Consider the following 17,558-nt stretch of genomic DNA (forward strand, 5'->3'; position numbering starts at 1 on the left):
TGGGCCCCTTCTCCTCTCCTATGAGTAGTGCCATTTGTTTCCACATCTTACCAAATTTTTATTGAAATAGCTTTTTAGGACTATACGTAAAGCCTTACTACTCAAAATGTGGTCTCTGGACCAGCAACACTCGGCAGAATTGTTAGAAATGTGGACTCTCAGGCGCCATGAATCAAATCTGCTGCTTAACAAAGAGAAAACAGCACCAGGTGATTATATACAAATTTCAGTTTGAGAAGCATCTGCTTAAGGTGCCTTTCGGGACTAAGGCATGAATTCAATTAGGGACAAGGGCAGGGCAGGGTCAAGAAGTAAAACTGGCCCTAACCAGTTTGGCTCAGTGGATAGAGCATTGGCCTGCAGACTAAAGGGTCCCATGTTCGAATCTGGTCAAGGGCATGTACCTTGGTTGCGGGCACATCCCCAGTGGGGAGTGTGCAGGAGGCAGCTGATCGATGTTTCTCTCTCATCGATGTTTCTAACTCTCTATCCCTCTCCTTCCTCTCTGTAAAAAAAATCAATAAAATATATTTTTTAAAAAGAAGTAAAACTGACAAATAGTAGGAATTTTTGTAATAACCTCTTCCCTTTCATGATGTCATTTATCCTTGTGACTGGGCCAAAGTTAGAATGCTTGGCTCCTTCTCTCAGGATAGCTGTCCCTCAGGAAACTCCCAGGCTCCTCACTGCCTCCTAGAGATAGACTTGGTGACCTGCCACTTCTATGTCAGTTCCACTAGACATAGCTTAGGCTAGATCTAAGGACCCACCAGACCATGGGAAATAACACTGCTGCCCATGTAAACTACACTTTTATGTAATAAGTTTTGAGTTCACACCTATCATTTACAAATCACTTCATTATGGGCAGTGGGACTACCAAGATAAGTACTAGTAAAACAATCTCTACTCTAAAAGGAGGCTAATAAAGTGGTAAATGTTGAGGCAGGTCAGACGTTCTGGGAGACTGTTTGAGGAAGGGGGCAAAAGCTTCCCAAATGCAGCAGTCTTACTGCAGTGACGAGAAACCATAACTATGTCTGATCCCTGCAGCCTGTGTGTGCCAGTTCTCCAGGTGGAACGCCCTTCTTCCATTTCTGTTTCCCTACATTCTTACCCACCTTCCAAGGCCAGTTTCAAATGCCAATTTATCAATGAAATCTGCCAGAATCCCCTCAGCTACATGTGCTTTGCCGCTTCAGAAACCCCATCATGACCTGTCTTCATATCATTTATGTGCGTTGTAGCCTTGTGGGCAAAGAATGCATTTTAGTGAGTCTTCTTAGATTTTCCATAGGACCTATCATGAAGTGGCATAAATTATTTTTAAAGAAAGGAATATATTAAAGCTAATACATCTACTTTGTTACCACTTCTCTATTCAGGAAGTAGATCTGCCTTCTCAAAACAAAGAGAAAACATGAAAGAGTGTGCTATACCTTGGTTAATATATTAAGGAGAATTAATTCCACCCCCCACCCCCATACACACCTTTTTCTCTGGTGAGATTGATGCAGAAACAATGTCCTCATTCCCAGATGAGTAGCTGTTAATCACAGCTGGGTGGAATTTCATCTAGTTTTCAGCTGTATGAAAGTGACTATCTACCTACTAGTATTTAAGAAATCCATAGCTTGCTGGGTAGCACAGTTTATGCCTGGTTTTCTCTAAAGCTGAGATGGAAGACAAGTTATCGATCCCTGAAGAGTGCAGTGCTGCTATGAGTAAAGTGTTATCTTATGAGCTGCACATCAGTGATGCTTATTTATCTATGGTTAGTATGGGTTCTTGAGTCACTGGGAGGGAGGTTTCAAGTCTAATATATCCTGTGTTTTCTTAGTAATGGTGGTTATGGTGTGATGATAGATGAAACAGCAACAGAGTGGCTAGGATTTTGCTGCTTTGTGTCCTAATAATTTAAATCTGTGATTGCAAACTATGGGCTATCCTAGGGAGAATCACAATTCTTTCCAGTGGGTTGTCAAAACTATAGCCAGCAGACACTGGTGGTAGACGGAATAATTTTTCTCCCATATTGAACTTTAGAGTTAATGTAGATATATTAGGATAGGTGAAAAAGATTGACTTTAAAATGTCATTTGGTTTATACTGGAGTTTTCCTGTGTTTACAGCATTATTGGATATAAGTGCTAGCAAGTGGGGTTTACAAGTCTGGTCATTACAGAGGCCATAATAGTCAAAGATTAGGCCCCAGCATGTTAAAATCTGGGTGGCTTTTCTTTGAGGTAGCCTGGGTTTTAAAGATACTAGTAGCTGGGCCTTCTGGAAGTCAAAGGGCAAACCACGGACCCCAACCTGAACAAAGGTCTCTTTGGGACAACTACAGAGATAACAAAGTGAGTTTGTGTCAGATTTCCAGCCTTAAAAATCAGCTTGTCTCACCTCCAGTTTCTCCCTATTCTCAACCCTATCCAGGCCTGTAATTCCATTGATGAATCAGTACAACCTAGTTTTGCCACATTCTTTGAAGACCAAGCTAATGTGAAGAGGGAAAATGGAAAGGAATTCCTAGAATATCTAGGAAAATGTGGGAATAAAATCTGCCTTCCAGTGTTTAAGGTGACTATATAATTTGTCATGATTTTAATGGGGTCTCTACTGGGTCTAGAGAACTAAATTATTCATTGACACCTAACTTGTTGGGTTACCCATATTATGCATGAGATTATATAAACTGACTTTGAGTGCAATCATCTGTCTTCTTTGTAGCCTCTTCATATCATTTTGAGTAAATTGCAGCCACTAAGTGGTTGCTTAGCTTTTCCCAATGAGCCACACCTACTGTGGTCTCTGGACAGCAGCATCACCTGGGAAATAATCAGAAATGCAAATTCATGGACAAACTGAATCAGATGCTCTAGGGGTGAGCTCCAAGGACCTGTATTTTATTTTATTTTATTTTATTTTATTTTATTTTATTTTATTTTTTTATTTAGGAAGAGAGAGGGATAGAGAGTTAGAAACATCGATGAGAGAGAAACATCGATCAGCTGCCTCTCGCACAACCCCCACTGGGGATGTGCCCGCAACCAAGGTACATGCCCTTGACCGGAATGGAACCTGGGACCTTTCAGTCCGCAGGCCGACGCTCTATCCACTGAGCCAAACCGGTTTCGGCAGGACCTGTATTTTAACAAGCTCTCCAGGTGGCTCCATGCTCTGGGCATATTGAGAAGAACAAATACAATGGCCTATTTTAGAAAAGTTAGCATCCTCTATCAGGGATTTAATTCAGATGCACACTCAGGTATTTGAAATGGCTACCTCTTTGGTGAAATTAAATAAATACTTTTCCACTGGGATGGACACTTAATAGAATTCATCTTAAACGTTAGTGGGGGTATTAACATCTAGAAACATGCCTACTTCTCTGAGGGTTCTTTTAATTCCAGCTTTGTAAAGAGAACCACTAAATGTCTGATAGAGTTAAACTACCAGTGTGGAATTCCAAAGCTAAGGGAATCGTGCAGGTAGTTGTGCTACCGGCACCCATGCTTTGTAAGCACATTAAAATTACATGGGGAGCTTTTAAAATCCTGATGCCCAGGTAGCACTCCATACTAATTATGTCATCACGTCTGCAGCTGAAATCCAGACATCAGGATTTAAGATGCTAGGCTGTGCCACAAAGTTTAGAAAGTATTGAGTCATACACACCTAGACATAATCCGACCTAAGAAGTCAGATGTGAGAAAGCTGTGCCTGAGGTGACCTCCCTGTTTCTCCCCAACAGAGGCCTGAGATAGATTACTGGGGAACCGGCTTAAGCGCTCTAGAGTGTGCTCTGGAATTGGAAGACCAGTTAACCAAGCTCCTGATGGACCTGAAGACCACAGCTTCTGCCAAGAAAGAACGTGATGTAAGTTGTTAGTAACTGGTTCTGAAAGCTATGTCATCTTTCACTTCAGAATTATGACTTGCTTCTGGGAAGTGGATCCAATGTAGTAGATCATCCAACATGTGTGTGCTTTCCCCCAAGGAAGTATATGAACCTACTTCTGGGAGGAGATTGGAGGTGGGAGAAGTAGGTACCCTGGTAAGAAGGAATGCAACTCATCTCAAAATGGGGAAGATTTCCCAGGAAAAATGTGCTCTGGATAATTACACAAAATGACTTTTGTTGCTGGCTCTTAAATCTGGACAAAGAATGCTTAAATGTTCATAGGTACCAGAACCAAATGGTTTACTCAAACAACCTGCTGGGCTCTACCCCACCCCTCTCCCACCCTCACCTCGGAGTTTGATTCAATGGATTTCATCTGGTGTCCCAAAATTTGCATTTCTAACCCATTTTCAGGTTATGCTGCTGCTTGCTGGCCAGGGGCCACACTTTGAGAACCACTGTCCCTGATGGTCCTTGCAAAAGTGAATGTTAATGGTGACTTATTATCCTACAGACTTCTCTGAAGTCTTCCTGGTTAATGGTGAACATTCCTCCTTGTGGTGGTAACTTCTTTCTCACCAAACCCTTAGCATCATAGGAAAGCAAAGTGAGGAAAATTGCTTTGTACAAAAGTTATCAATCCTAGATGCATATTGTAGTGACTTAGAGCTCTGGAGGGATACAAACACCTGAGCCTTATTCCACTTACATCTCAATCTTTGGGAATGGGGTCTGGGCACCTGCTTGAAATCTCCATATCATTAAAAAAAAAAAAAAGCACACAGGGTGGGAAACCACTGCAGTAGTAGCTTGCTTAAATTAATCTTTTAATGAGATGCCCTAACACTCATACTCATGGAAAGTGGATATTTGTACTCACTGAAGGTTTTGAATGTCTTAGATCAGTGCTCTTTGAACTTCTATGTGCATTATCAACTGCCTAGTCCTTTCTTAAAATGCAGGTTCTGATTTAGTAGGACTGGAGTGGGACTTGAGATTCTGTGTTACTTAAAATCTCTCAGGACTGCAGGTCTATGAGCTACGATTTGGGTAGGAAGATTTGTTGTTGTTGCTGTTCTCATCTGAGGATATTTTCCATGGATTTTTAGGGAGAGCGGAAGAGAGAAGGAAAGACAGAGAAACATTGATGTAAGAGAAACACATTGATTGGTTGCCTCTGACCAGGGACAAGGCCCTAGGAGCTTGCAACCAAGGTACATGCCCTTGACTGGAAACAAACCCGGGACCGTTTGATCTGCAGGCTAATGCTCTATACACAGAGCAAAACCGCCTAGGGCTGGGTAGGAAGATTTTTGATTGCCTCCTGTTGCAGACAAGGTTCTTAAGGGTGTTTTCCTGTTTATTTCTGTAGGTCTTAGAATTCACAGGAAAGTACCTGAAAGGACAGAAGAAGAGCACAAAAAACCTACAAATCAAGATAGGATATTGTAAGGAATTTGAGAAGCAGTCCCCGAAAGAGTAAAAGCCTGCTGAAGTGTTAGGTAAATAGACCTAACATCTGAAGGCAACTAAGCAAGTCTTCCCACTGTAGTAGGTCCCAAAATCAGCTACATAAGAATCTTCTCCATTTGACAGAAGACTGCTTTCCTTCATTGGTGTGTGTATAAATAAATCTGCTTTTGCATTATAATGGTGTAAATAGATTCCTATTGAAGCACGAAAAGGGTTAATTCCGTCACTATAAGTTTGGTGTATTAGACTTAAAAAAAAAAAAAAAAAGCCTCCTCCTTCTCCCATGATCCCAACAACACTCAGATGCAGGATCAAGTTTTGTGAATTTCAATCAATCCAAGTATATATAGTGTAAATTAAGTAGTAAAACTTAAGGTCTAACTAATGCTTTCCTCCTCTTCTACATGTATACTACATATTTAAAGTTTACAAAATAGTAGGATTTTCTTCTAATCAATGTAAAGCTAAATTTTAAAATAAGCGTTCTTGTTCTAGAAATGGTGACTCACCTGAAAGATTTACAGAGGACAGGCAGCTGCAACCTAGGTGCCCTTTTATAACCTGGGTATGCATAGGGACCGGAAGTGACACAGCAATTAAGATCAAAAACAACTGTGTGGATGTGGCAATGCCATCCACTGTGGGCAAGCTAGCTGCTATTGGGGTAATTACTTTCAGGAGCAAGCAATGAGCATGCAACTTGGGTGACTAATTCATTGGGAAGAAAGAGAGCTCTATAGGATTGTGTCCTGGCTCCAAACTTACTAGCCCCATGGCCTTGAGGAAGTTTTTGCCTCAGTCATTGATTCAGTGTAGTCATCTTTAAAATAGTTAATAGTACTTAGTTCATAAAGTTAAGGAGAGAATTAAGTAAATTAATATGTAAAAGTATCCAGAACTGCACTTTAGGAAAGCCAATATATAATGGAATTATTATGCTAAGTGAAATAAGCCAGCCAGAGAAGGCAAATACCATATAATTTCATTTATATGTGGAAACTAACTGATAAGAATTTGAGACAGGACAGGTAGTTTTTTGGAAAAGGGGGGTCCATGGAAGAGGAATGCATTTGTGAAGGGAAAGAGACAGCTCTAAGACCAGAATGCTTACCTTGACTTTCACAGAGGATGGGGAAATGTTACAAGAAGAAGCCATATATACACAGAGGATAGAGGAATGTTGCAAGATAAGGGGGTGAGAAAGCGGGTGACACCAGGTGGGCTTTGACATTTAAAACTGATACTATGCAGGAGAATGACCAATTAGGAAAACACAGGGGAAATAAATTAAGGAAAGGTTCAATTAAAAAGGGTCATGTTCAGACAAAAAGCTGCCGGCATATATAAACCAAAGATAAAGAGACTCAAAACAGGATTTAGATTTTTTTTCCCATTTAAGAGAAAGAGCAGGCTTTTCCCATTTGGGGCCCCTTAGGTGACCCCTGCCCAGGGGACATTTGTATGTGTGTTTTTTTTTCAAAAAGCTTCCATTTTTATTTAAAATCTTTTAATCCACTGATTTATTCTTCAAACTTCGTTAGACAAGAGCCCACAGAGGGAGAGTCTGCTCACCCCAACTCTACGTATTCTATATAATAAAATCCTAATAAGCTAAGTGTCTGGTCATCCAGTCAGCCGTTAACCAAGCAAAGTGTAATATGCTAATGATATGCTAAGGCTACTCAACTGCTCCCTATGACGTGCACTGACCACCAGGGGGCAGACACTCTGACAGGTAGGTTAGTTTGCTGCTGGAGTCCAGCTGATGGGGACTGAGCGAGACAGGCCAGACACTCCCTGAAGCCCTCCTGCAGTCCCTCCAAGCTGGCCATCCCTCCCCGGCCCTGATCGTGCACTAGTGGGGTCCCTTGGCCTGGCCTGCACATTCTCACAATCTGGGACACCTCGGAAGTTGTCAGAGAGCTGGTTTCCGCCCAATCCCACAGGGCAGGTTGAAGGACCCCATTGGTGCACAAATTTGTGCACTGGGCCTCTAGTCCTAATAATAATAAAAAAGATTTAACAAAGTAGAAACAGAAGCATGGGATACATAGAACAGACTGATAGCTGTCAGAGGGGAGGGGATTGGGTGAAAAAGGTGTATGAATTAAGCAAAAATATGACACAGGCACAGACAGCAGTTGATGATAGAGGAAAAAGGGGGATAGGTGAAGTGGAAGTAGGCAAAGAAGGGGAAAATGGGGACTGAAAGAGATTTGACTTTAACTGGTGAGTGCCTGATGCAGTGTGCAGATGTTTTGAGTTGTATACTTGAAACCTTTATGGTTTTATTAACCAATGTCACTCCAATAAATTCAATTTAAAAAGATAACATATAACTAAAATTAAGACATAATCTTAAAACTTTTAATCCTAGAAGTATCTCTTTTGAAATGAGAAAGGGAAATAGAAAGATCCAATTAGATATACTGTGGGGAAAATTCAACTTAACAAATGGGTTGAATATTGAAATAGACACAGATAATTTAACAACTGATATTAAAATAAGCTAAGAAATTCTCAGCCAAAGGAATAGCAAGTGGTATTTTAAATATTAAGACATGGAGTTCCAATGAAAGATCTAATTTATAGCTCCAGGAGAGAAGAGAAATTGAGAAAAATATCTGTTGTAGCAAATTTTTATAGTATCAAGGATGTAAAAGCTCAATGTAAAACAAAGAAAGAAAACACCACATTACTAAAACTTTGCATTAATATTAGATGCAAGGAGAAAATGGGAAAATCATCTTCAAAATTCTGAGGTATGTTCAAATAATTGAATTGATACCCCCTTACCTGATACCCCCTTACCTGAGAACTGACCTTTACAACTGACATTCCCTTTTGCTCAGAACCTATTCCACTTAAGACCATTATTTCTCCCCTCTGGATTTTCCCAGTATCTGGACCCACCCAGAGAGTTCCCTGCAAAAAAGCCCCACGTAGAATCCAATCTCTGACTCCCCATCCCTGGGTGCTGGTGCCATTTTGAAGCTCAGCCCATCTGGTCTCCCGAAGACCTAATAAATTTATGATTCTTTAACACTGTTGGCTTCATGTATTCCTTCTTTGGCAACCCTAACATTTGGTGTCAAAACCTAGGAGGGTTCCATGGGAAAGGGGAGCCATTGCCCCCACTTGGGTCACCCCAAGTTTGCTACTTGGAGAGCAGTAGGCAGCAGCAGTTCAACCTGTGCTTGCTTCTGAATCATACTCGGGTGACATGATTGCCTACCTCAGTTAGGCCTCCCTTCCCACCCAGCCAAGGAGGATGCCAGATCAGGAACCTCTCCTCCTGCTTTGCTGACCCTCCATCCCACACCGGCCAATCTTCTCCAGGTGAGTGACATTCCACAATTTTCCTCATGTCAAGTCTTCTGCCCACTTACTCTCACTGACTTCTCAAAAGTCCTCTGGTCTCAAAGGTCCTAGCATTAGGCCAGAAGACTCCTCAGATATTTTGCCTCGGGTCTTTCTGGACTGGGGATGGCAAATCCAGAAGGTCACCCCTCATTTCTCATGGGGATTTGTTTAGCAGTGGGGATGCCTTCCCTAAACAGTCAACTTTGACTTGTGGTGTGTCACTCATTCTTCCCCGCATGGGCCATGCTTACTCTTCCCATCATGCGGAACACTCCCTCTGCGTCCCCCTGAACAACCTCTCTTGGCTGTCTCCTTGAAAATCTCGACTGCCTCTGACTCACAGGAGAGATCAGGCCCAAGCACCTCATTTTCTTTTGTAACACTGTTGGGCCACAATATAAACTAGATAATGATTCTCAATGGCCTGAAAAGGGCACTTTTGATTTTAATATATTGCGTGATTTAGGTAATTGCTGTCAGCAGTGGAAAATGGTCAGAGTCCCGTTTTCACCCTCTGTTCTCCATCCTCTCTCTTAGTCCTGCTCTACCTATCAGATCCTTCTCCTTCACATAAAACATCATACCCCTAACACTTCTGATTCTGAATTTACTTTTGACCTAATAGTCCACCAACCTCCACCCATTTACACACCCCTTCCCTCACCTGCAGTAGATTCCCAAAACCCAGATCCTCCTAACCAGCAACCACATTCTACCCTGGCCCCTGAGAATCCAAATCCTGAGAACGCAATTTCCAATACAGACTTTCCCCACCCAACACTTGCTCTCAGGTCACCCAAAGACCACCTTCCTCAACAGCCACTTCTATTCCCATGCCCATTTTACCCCTGAGGGCAGTCGTAGGAACTGAGGACCCAATATGAGTCCACATCCCATTCTCTATGTCAGACCTTTCCAAGATTGAAAAAAGACTAAGGTCTTCTTTACCAACCTGACCACCTTTACCAAGAAATTTGAGTACCTGACCCAGTCCTATGACCTGACCTGTCATGACATCTATGTCATCCTGTCCTCCTCACTAACCCAAGGGGAGATTGAGCACATCTGGCTAACAGCTCAGGACCATGCCAATGCCCTCCACAGACCGGACGTGCAGACAACCTGGTTGGCACTGACACTGTTCCCTTAACTGACCCAAGATGGGACTATAGGGTTAATTCTCCAGAGCAGTAGTTCCATCTATACTAATAAAATGGTAATGTGCTAATTAGACCAGACATGATGTCATTTATCCTTGTGACTGGGCCAAAGTTAAAATGCTTGGCTCCTTCTCTCAGGATAGCTGTCCATCAGGAAACTCCCAGGCTCCTCACTGCCTCCTATAGATAGACTTGGTGACCTGCCACTTCTACGTCAGTTCCACCAGACATAGCTTAGGCTAGATCTAAGAACCCACCAGACCATGGGAAATTACACTGCTGCCCATGTAAACTATACTTTTATGTAATGATTTTGATTCCACACCTATTGTTTAAAAAATTCTTGCTTAAAAGCTGTGGGACTACCAAGATAAGTAAAACAATCTCTACTCTCAAAGGAGGCTAATGAAAAAGATATATGTTGAGGCAGGTCAGAACTTCTGGGAGACCATTTGAGGCTGGATCACTGCAGTGTGTAGAAGCCATTATTATGTCTGATCCCTACAGCCTGTGTGTGCTTGTTTTCCAGGTGGAACGCCCTTCTTCCATTTCTGTTTCCTACATTGTTACTCACCTTCCAAGACCAGTTTCAAATGCCAATTTATCCATGAAATCTGCCATAATCCCCTCAGCTAACTATGCTTTGTGTTAGGTTGGTGCTGAAAGAAGCCAGGCCAAGGGACATTGTGAGTGTTTAAGAAATTTTATTACATTCTCTCATAGCAGGCTGAGACCAGAGTGTCAGTGTCAGCCCCAAGGGGATGGTTGGGTCCTCTCCTATAGGGTAGAACTATGCAATATAGGGTCAGTATGTGGGTGCATGAGTCAGTCAAGTGGAGGGGAGTGCACAGGTCAGTCAGGTGGAGAGGATTTCTTATTTTGCTTCTGCAGGTGCTGGACTTCTGCCCAAGCTATGGGAAAAGGCTTATAACATTATATATTTCAGAAAATATGTCCAAGCAGGAGAGATTAGGGGTAGTTTATCCTAATACTTTCACACGCAGAACCTCCATGATATCCTGTCTTAAGATCAATTGTGTAGGTCCCAGCCTTATGGGGTGGGGGTTATGTCCCTTATAGGCAAAGAATGCATTTTAGTCAATCTTCTTAGATTTCCCATAGGACCTAGCATGATGTGCTATAAATTATTTTTTAAAACAGGAATATATTAAAGCTAAAGAATCTTCTCTGTTACCACTTCTCTATTCATGAAGTAGATTAGCCTTCTCAAATCATAGAGAAAACATCATTAAAGAGGCCAATCTAAACAAGCTGAGATATTTAGGAGAATTAACCCCCCAAACCCCCATACACATTTTTCTCTCTTGAGATTGGTTCTTTAATGCAGAAACAATGTCCTTATTAGCAGATGAGTAGCTGTTAATGTCAGCTGGGTGCAATTTTATCTAGTTTTCAGCTATATGAAAATGGCTATCTGCCTACTAATATTTAAGAAGTCCATTAAGTTGTTGTATTGCACTGTTTATGTCTGGGGTTTTTCCCTAAAGCTGAGATGGCAGTCAAGCACCCACTCTCTGAAGAGTGTAGTGTTGCCATTAATCACGTGGCATCTTATGAGATGCACGTCAGTGATGCTTATTTATCTATGGTTAGTATGGGTTCTTGAGTCAGTGGGAGGGAGGTTTCACCTCTGATATATTCTGTGTCTCCTTGTTAATGGTGATTATGGCCATGCATGTGGTGTAATATTAGATGAAACAGCAATTTAGTGGCTAGGATTTTGCTGCTTTGTGGCTAATGATTTAGAGCCATTATCGCAAGCTATGGGCTATGATGAGGAGAATCACAGCTCTTTCCAGTGGATTTCCAAAACTATATGGGCATCAGAAACTGGTGATAGACTTAATATTTTTTACCCATATTCTCTTTTAGAGGTAATGTAGATATGTTATGATTGGTGAAATAGATTGACTTTAAAATGTCATTTGATTTATACTGGAGTTTTCCTGTGTTTACAGCATTATTGGATATAAGTGCTAGCATGTGGGTTTCACAAATACGATCATTAAAGAGGCCATAATTGCCAAAGATTAGGCCCAGCATATTAAAATCTGGGTGGCTTTTCTTTGAGGTAGCCTGGGTTTGAAAGATACTAGTAGCTGGGGCCTTCTGGAAGTCAAAGGACAAACCGAGGACCCCAGCCTGAATGAAGAAGGCCTCTTTGAGACAACCACAGAGACAACAAAGTGAGTTTGTGTAAGATTTCCAGCCTTAAAAATCAACTTATCTCACCTCCATTTTCTCCCCATTCTCACCCCTGTTCCAGGCCTGTTATCACATTAAATGCAAAATAGAATCTCTTTTTGCCTCATACTTTGAGGACCAAGCTGAGGTGAAGAGGGAACATGGAAAGAAAATCCTAAGATATTTAAATAAATGAGAGAGGAAAATCTGCCTTCCTGTGATTAAGGTGACTATGTAATTTGTCATGATGATTTTAATGGGTCCTCTGCTGGGTCTAGAGAACTAAATTATTGGTTGCCACCTAACTTGTTGGGTTACCCATATTACACACGGTATTATAGTAACTGACTTTGAGGGAAAACATCTGTCTTCTTTGTAGCCTCTTCATATCATGTTGAGTAAATTGCAGCCACTAAATGGTTGTTTAGCTTTTCTCAATGAGCCACACCTACTGTGGTCTCTGGACCAGCTGCATCAGCATCACCTGGGAAATCGTCAGAAATGCAAATTCATGGACAAACTGAATCAGATTCTCTAGGGGTGGCATCCAAGGAGCTGTATTTTAACAAGCTCTCCAGGTGACTGTAATGCTCTGGGCAGATTGAGAAGCACAACTCCAATGGCCTCTTCTAGAACAGTTAGCATCCTCTATCAGATATTTAATCTAATTCAGATGCGCACCCAGATATTTAAAATAGCTACCTCTTCAGTGGAAGGAAGCATACTTTGTTCACCGGGCTGGACACTTAAAAGAAGCAATCTAAACCTTACTTGGAGGTATTACATTTAGAAACATGTCTACTTATCTGAGGGTTTCTATTAAACTCCAGCTTTATAAAGAGAACTAATAAATGTGTGGTAGTTACAGAATTAAACCACCATCATGGAATTCCAAAGCTAAGGGAATCATGCATGTAGCTGTGCTAGTGGCATCCGTGCTTTGGAAGCACATTAAAATTACCTGGGGAGCTTTTAAAATCCTGATGCCCAGGTTGCACTCCATACCAATTACGTCACAATGTCTGCAGCTGAAATCCAGACATCAGGATTTAAGATGCTAGGCTGATTCCACTGTGCCACACGTTTAGAAATTCTTGGGTTATACAAACTTAGACATACTCCGACCCAGGAAGTTTGATGTAAGAAAGCTATGCCCAGAGGTGACTTCCCTGTTTCTCCCCAACAGAGGCATGAGATAGATAACTGGCAAATCGGCATGAAAGCTCTAGAGTGTGCTCTGGAATTGGAGAAGCACTTAACAAAGCTGCTGCTAGACCTAATGCTCATGGCTATTGAAGATGATGAATGTGATGTAAGGAGTTAGCTACTGGCTCTGAAAGCAATGTCATCTTTCACTTCTGAATTATGACTGGCTTCTGGGAAGTGGGCCCAAGAGAGTTGATCATCCAACACGTGTTTTCTTTCCCACAAGGACATATATGAACCTACTTCTGGGAGTAGATTGGAGGTGGGAGAAGTAGGTACCCTGGTAAGAGGGAATGCAACTCAACATAAGATGGGGAATATTTCCCAGGAAAAATGTGCTCTGGATAATTAACAAAATTAGTTTTACTGCTGGCTTTTAAATCTAGACAAGGAGCACTTAAAATGTTAATGGGTACCAGAATCATATGGAGGGTTTACTCAAACAATCTGCTGGGCCCCACCCCCTAGAGTTTCTGATTCAATTATTTTAATATGGTGTTCCAGAATTTGCATTTCTAATAAGTTTTTAAATTATGCTGCTGCTTGCTGGCCAGGGCCACACTTTGAGAACCACTGTACTAGATGGTCCCTGCAAAAGTGAATGTTAATGATGACTTATTATCCTGCAGACTTCTCTAAAGTATTCCTGGTTAATGGTGAACACTCCAGCTTGTGGTGGTAACTTCTTTCTCACCAAACCCTTAGTATCTCAGGAAATCAAAGTGAGGAAAATTTCCTTATACAAAAGTTATCAACCCTAGATGCATATTGGACTGATTTAGAGCTCTGAAGGGATACAGATACCTGAGCCTTATTCCACTTACATCTCAATCTTTGGGAATGGGGTCTGGGCACCTACTTGAAATCTCCATGTGATTAAAACAAACAAACAAACAAACAAACAACAAAAAAACACAGGGTGGGTAACCACTGCAGTAGTAGCTTGTTTAAATTAATCTTTACTTTTGATGAGATGCCCTAACACTCAATACTCACTGAAAGTAGATATTTGTACTCACCTGGAAGTCGTGAATGTCTTAGATGTGTGCTCTTTGAACTTCTATGTGCATATGAACTCCCTCTCCTTTCTTAAAATGCAGGTTCTGATTTAGTAGGAATGGAGTGGGACTTGAGATTCTATATTTCTGACAAGTTCCCAGGACTGCAGGTCCATGAGCTACAATTTGGGCAGCAAGATTTTTGATTGCCTCCTGTTGCTAACAAGATTCTAAAGGGTCTTCCCCTGTTTATTTCTGTAGTTCTTTAACTTCCTAGGAAAGTACCTGGATAAACAGAAAAGGAACACAAATTACCTGCATCACCAGATTGTATATCATGAGAAATTAGGAAATCAGGCCCAGGAGGAAAAAGACCCATTGAAAAAGCTTACTGCAGAGTCAGGTACACAATAGACCCAATATCTGAAGGCAACAATGCAAGTCTTCCCATTGTAGTAGGTCCCAAAATCAGCTGCTTAGAATCTTGATCTTCTTCATTTGACAGAAGACTGTTTTCCTTCATTGGTGTGTGTACAAATAAATCTGTTTTTGCATTGTCATTATGCGTAAACAGATAGCTATTGAAGCACAAAAAGGGTTAATTCCACCAATGTAAGTTTGGTGAAAGCTTCCTGAGGACAGTGGGAGCATTAGACAAAAACAAAAACAAAAACAAAAACAAAAACCATCCTTCATCTGCTATGATCCCAGCAACACTCAGATGCAGGGTCAAGATTTGGGAATCTCAATCAGTCCAAGTAGATATAGTAAAAATTAAGTAGTAAACCTTAGGTCTCACTAATGTTTTCCTCCCCTTCAACTTGTATACTACATATTTAAAGTTTACAAAATAGTAGGATTTTCTTCTAATCAATGTAAATCTAACCTTGAAAATAAGCGTTCTTGGTCTAGAAATGGTGACTCACCTGAAAGATTTACAGAGGACAGGCAGCTGCAACCCAGGTGCCCTTTCATAACCTGGGTATGCATAGGGACCAGGAAGTTACCCAGGCAATTAAGACCGCAAACAACTGTGTGGATGTGGCAATGCCATCCACTGTGGGCAAGCTAGCAGCTACTGGGGTAATTACTTTCAGGGGCAAGCAATGAGCATGCAAGTTGATTGGCTAGTTCATTGGGAAGAAAGGGAGCTCTAGAGCAGTGGTTGGCAAACTCATTAGGCAACAGAGCTGCAAACCGCAGCTCGAGAGCCGCTTGTGGCTCTTGAGCCACAGTTTGCCGACCACTGCTCTAGAGGATTGTGTCCTGGCTCCAAACTTACTAACACCATTGCCTTAAACAAGTTTCTCCCTCACTCATTGACTCAGTTTAGTCATCTATAAATTATGGTTAATAGTAGTTGCATAAAGTTAACTAGAGGATTAAGGAAATTAATATGTAAAATTATCTAGAACAGCACCTTCTCAGATTATATATTAGTTTAGATAATAGTGATCGCGCCACCTCCTAAACTTGAGGAAAGCCAATATATAATGGAATTTTATGCTAAGTGAAATAAGCCAGCCAGAGAAAGACAATACTATATAATTTAACTTACAGGTGGAATCTTATCAACAAAAAATGATTTATGAAACAAAATAGCAACGGAAGTATACATAGAACATACTGATGGCTGTCAGAGGGGAGGGGGTTGGGTGAAAAAAGGTGAAAGGAATAAGCAAAAGAAATAAGACACATAGGCAGACTCCAGTATGGTGATAATCAGAGGAAAAGGGGGTGGGTGGGTGGAGTGGAAGTGGGCAAAAAAGGGACAAATGGGGGCTAAATAAGACTTGACTTTGGGTGGTGAGCGCCTGATGCGGTATGCAGATGTTTTGTTGTGTTGTATACTTGAAACTTTATGGTTTTATTAATCAATGTCATTCCAATAAATTCAATTTGAAAAGATAGCAGATAACTAAAGTTGAAACAGAATCTTAAAACATTTAATCTTAGAAGTATCCCTTTTGAAATGATATCCAATTAGATATACCTTGGGAAATATTCCAGTTAACAAATGGGTTGAATATTGAAATAGACACAGCTGATCAAACAAGTGATATTTAAGTAAGCTAAGAAATTCTCAGCCAAAGGAATAGAAAATGGTATTTTAAATTTTAAGAAATTGAGTTCCAATGAAAGATCTACTTTATAGCTCTAGGAGAAAAGAGAAATTGAGAAAAATATCCATTGTAGGAAAATTTTAGAGTATCAAGAAGGAAAAAGTTCACAGTAAAAGACATCACTCACAAAAAAAGAAAAATGCCAAATTACTAACATCTTTCTCATGAATATTAGATGCAAAGGCAAAATTGGAAAATCATCTTCGAAGTGCTGAGGGGGGAAATTAAGAGTTAGGGTAGAATATACCTATTTGAACATGCAAATATTAAGCTCACAAGAACTTTAACCCAAAGAAGACCTTCACTTTGAACTATTATTGTTTAAATTGTAAAATACAAGGGCCTGGGCTTCTACATGCAGGTCCAATCTAGTGTATCTGATATGAACAAGTCTTGTCTAGTACAGCCATTCTAGTGCGGAAGGGCATGCCCCAGGCTATAGTTACAACACAGCGAACTTCTTTACCGCCACGCCTTTACCACAACTCAACCTTCTTGAAAATCACTGCCATTGTGAGCTTGTTGCCACTGGAAAATTACTAATTCACCATGCATTGTTGAATAAATTCCCTTTTATGATTATTACTAGTTTATATTTAATTTTATACATATTAGTGACCATCATTAAAATCAGGAGTAAGACAAGATTGCTTTACCCTCAACACTACTTCGTATTTTTCTGACAGTTGTTAAGCAGAGTATTTGAGACTCAGCACAATTGACATTTTTGTGCCAGATGTCTCTGTCGTGGGGAGTTGTCCATGCACTGTAAGATGTCTAGCAGCATGTCTGGCATCTACCTACTCGATAGTACCTCCTCCAGTTGCAACAATCAAAATTGTCTCCAGACATGCCAAATGTCTCTTGAGAGGCAAAATCACCATGCTTCAAAACAACTATTCTAGGTAATGCAATATAAAAGTTAAAGAAGGTATATCTATTTGAAAAAGATTTATTAATGTGATATGATTATAACTAGAACTGAAAAGCTACATATTTTATAAGAAAGTTCAATTCTATTGCTGGATACAGGATAAATATATAACAATGAACCTTTCCCATTAACAAAAACATTTTAAAAACGTAACTTGTTTATAATATTCACAAATACATATAATATCTAGGA

At 40.7% G+C, this 17,558-nt stretch overlaps 1 protein-coding gene and 1 pseudogene across 2 annotated transcripts in view; both read left to right on the top strand.

Annotated features, from left to right (window-relative positions):
• The first annotated feature begins 1,652 nt into the window (after positions 1-1,652).
• On the top strand, positions 1,653-5,417 carry LOC307097149 (ferritin, heavy subunit-like). Its single transcript, XM_079767131.1, has 4 exons — positions 1,653-1,774; positions 2,437-2,580; positions 3,755-3,880; positions 5,277-5,417. The coding sequence occupies exons 1-4, from the start codon at positions 1,679-1,681 to the stop codon at positions 5,385-5,387; spliced, it is 477 nt and encodes a 158-aa protein (XP_079623257.1). The 5' UTR covers positions 1,653-1,678; the 3' UTR covers positions 5,388-5,417.
• Positions 5,418-7,575: 2,158 nt separating this feature from the next.
• The window catches only part of LOC307096742 (aspartate aminotransferase, mitochondrial-like), a 62,483-nt pseudogene continuing 52,500 nt past the window's right edge, over positions 7,576-17,558 (top strand). The window contains exons 1-4 of the transcript in view: positions 7,576-7,606; positions 11,409-11,509; positions 13,292-13,417; positions 14,571-14,712. The product of the transcript in view is annotated as an aspartate aminotransferase, mitochondrial-like (transcript). The remainder of the gene's footprint in view (positions 7,607-11,408; positions 11,510-13,291; positions 13,418-14,570; positions 14,713-17,558) is intronic.

Source organism: Cnephaeus nilssonii (assembly GCF_951640355.1).
Source record: "Cnephaeus nilssonii genome assembly, chromosome: 3".
Taxonomy (NCBI): Eukaryota; Metazoa; Chordata; class Mammalia; order Chiroptera; family Vespertilionidae; genus Cnephaeus; species Cnephaeus nilssonii.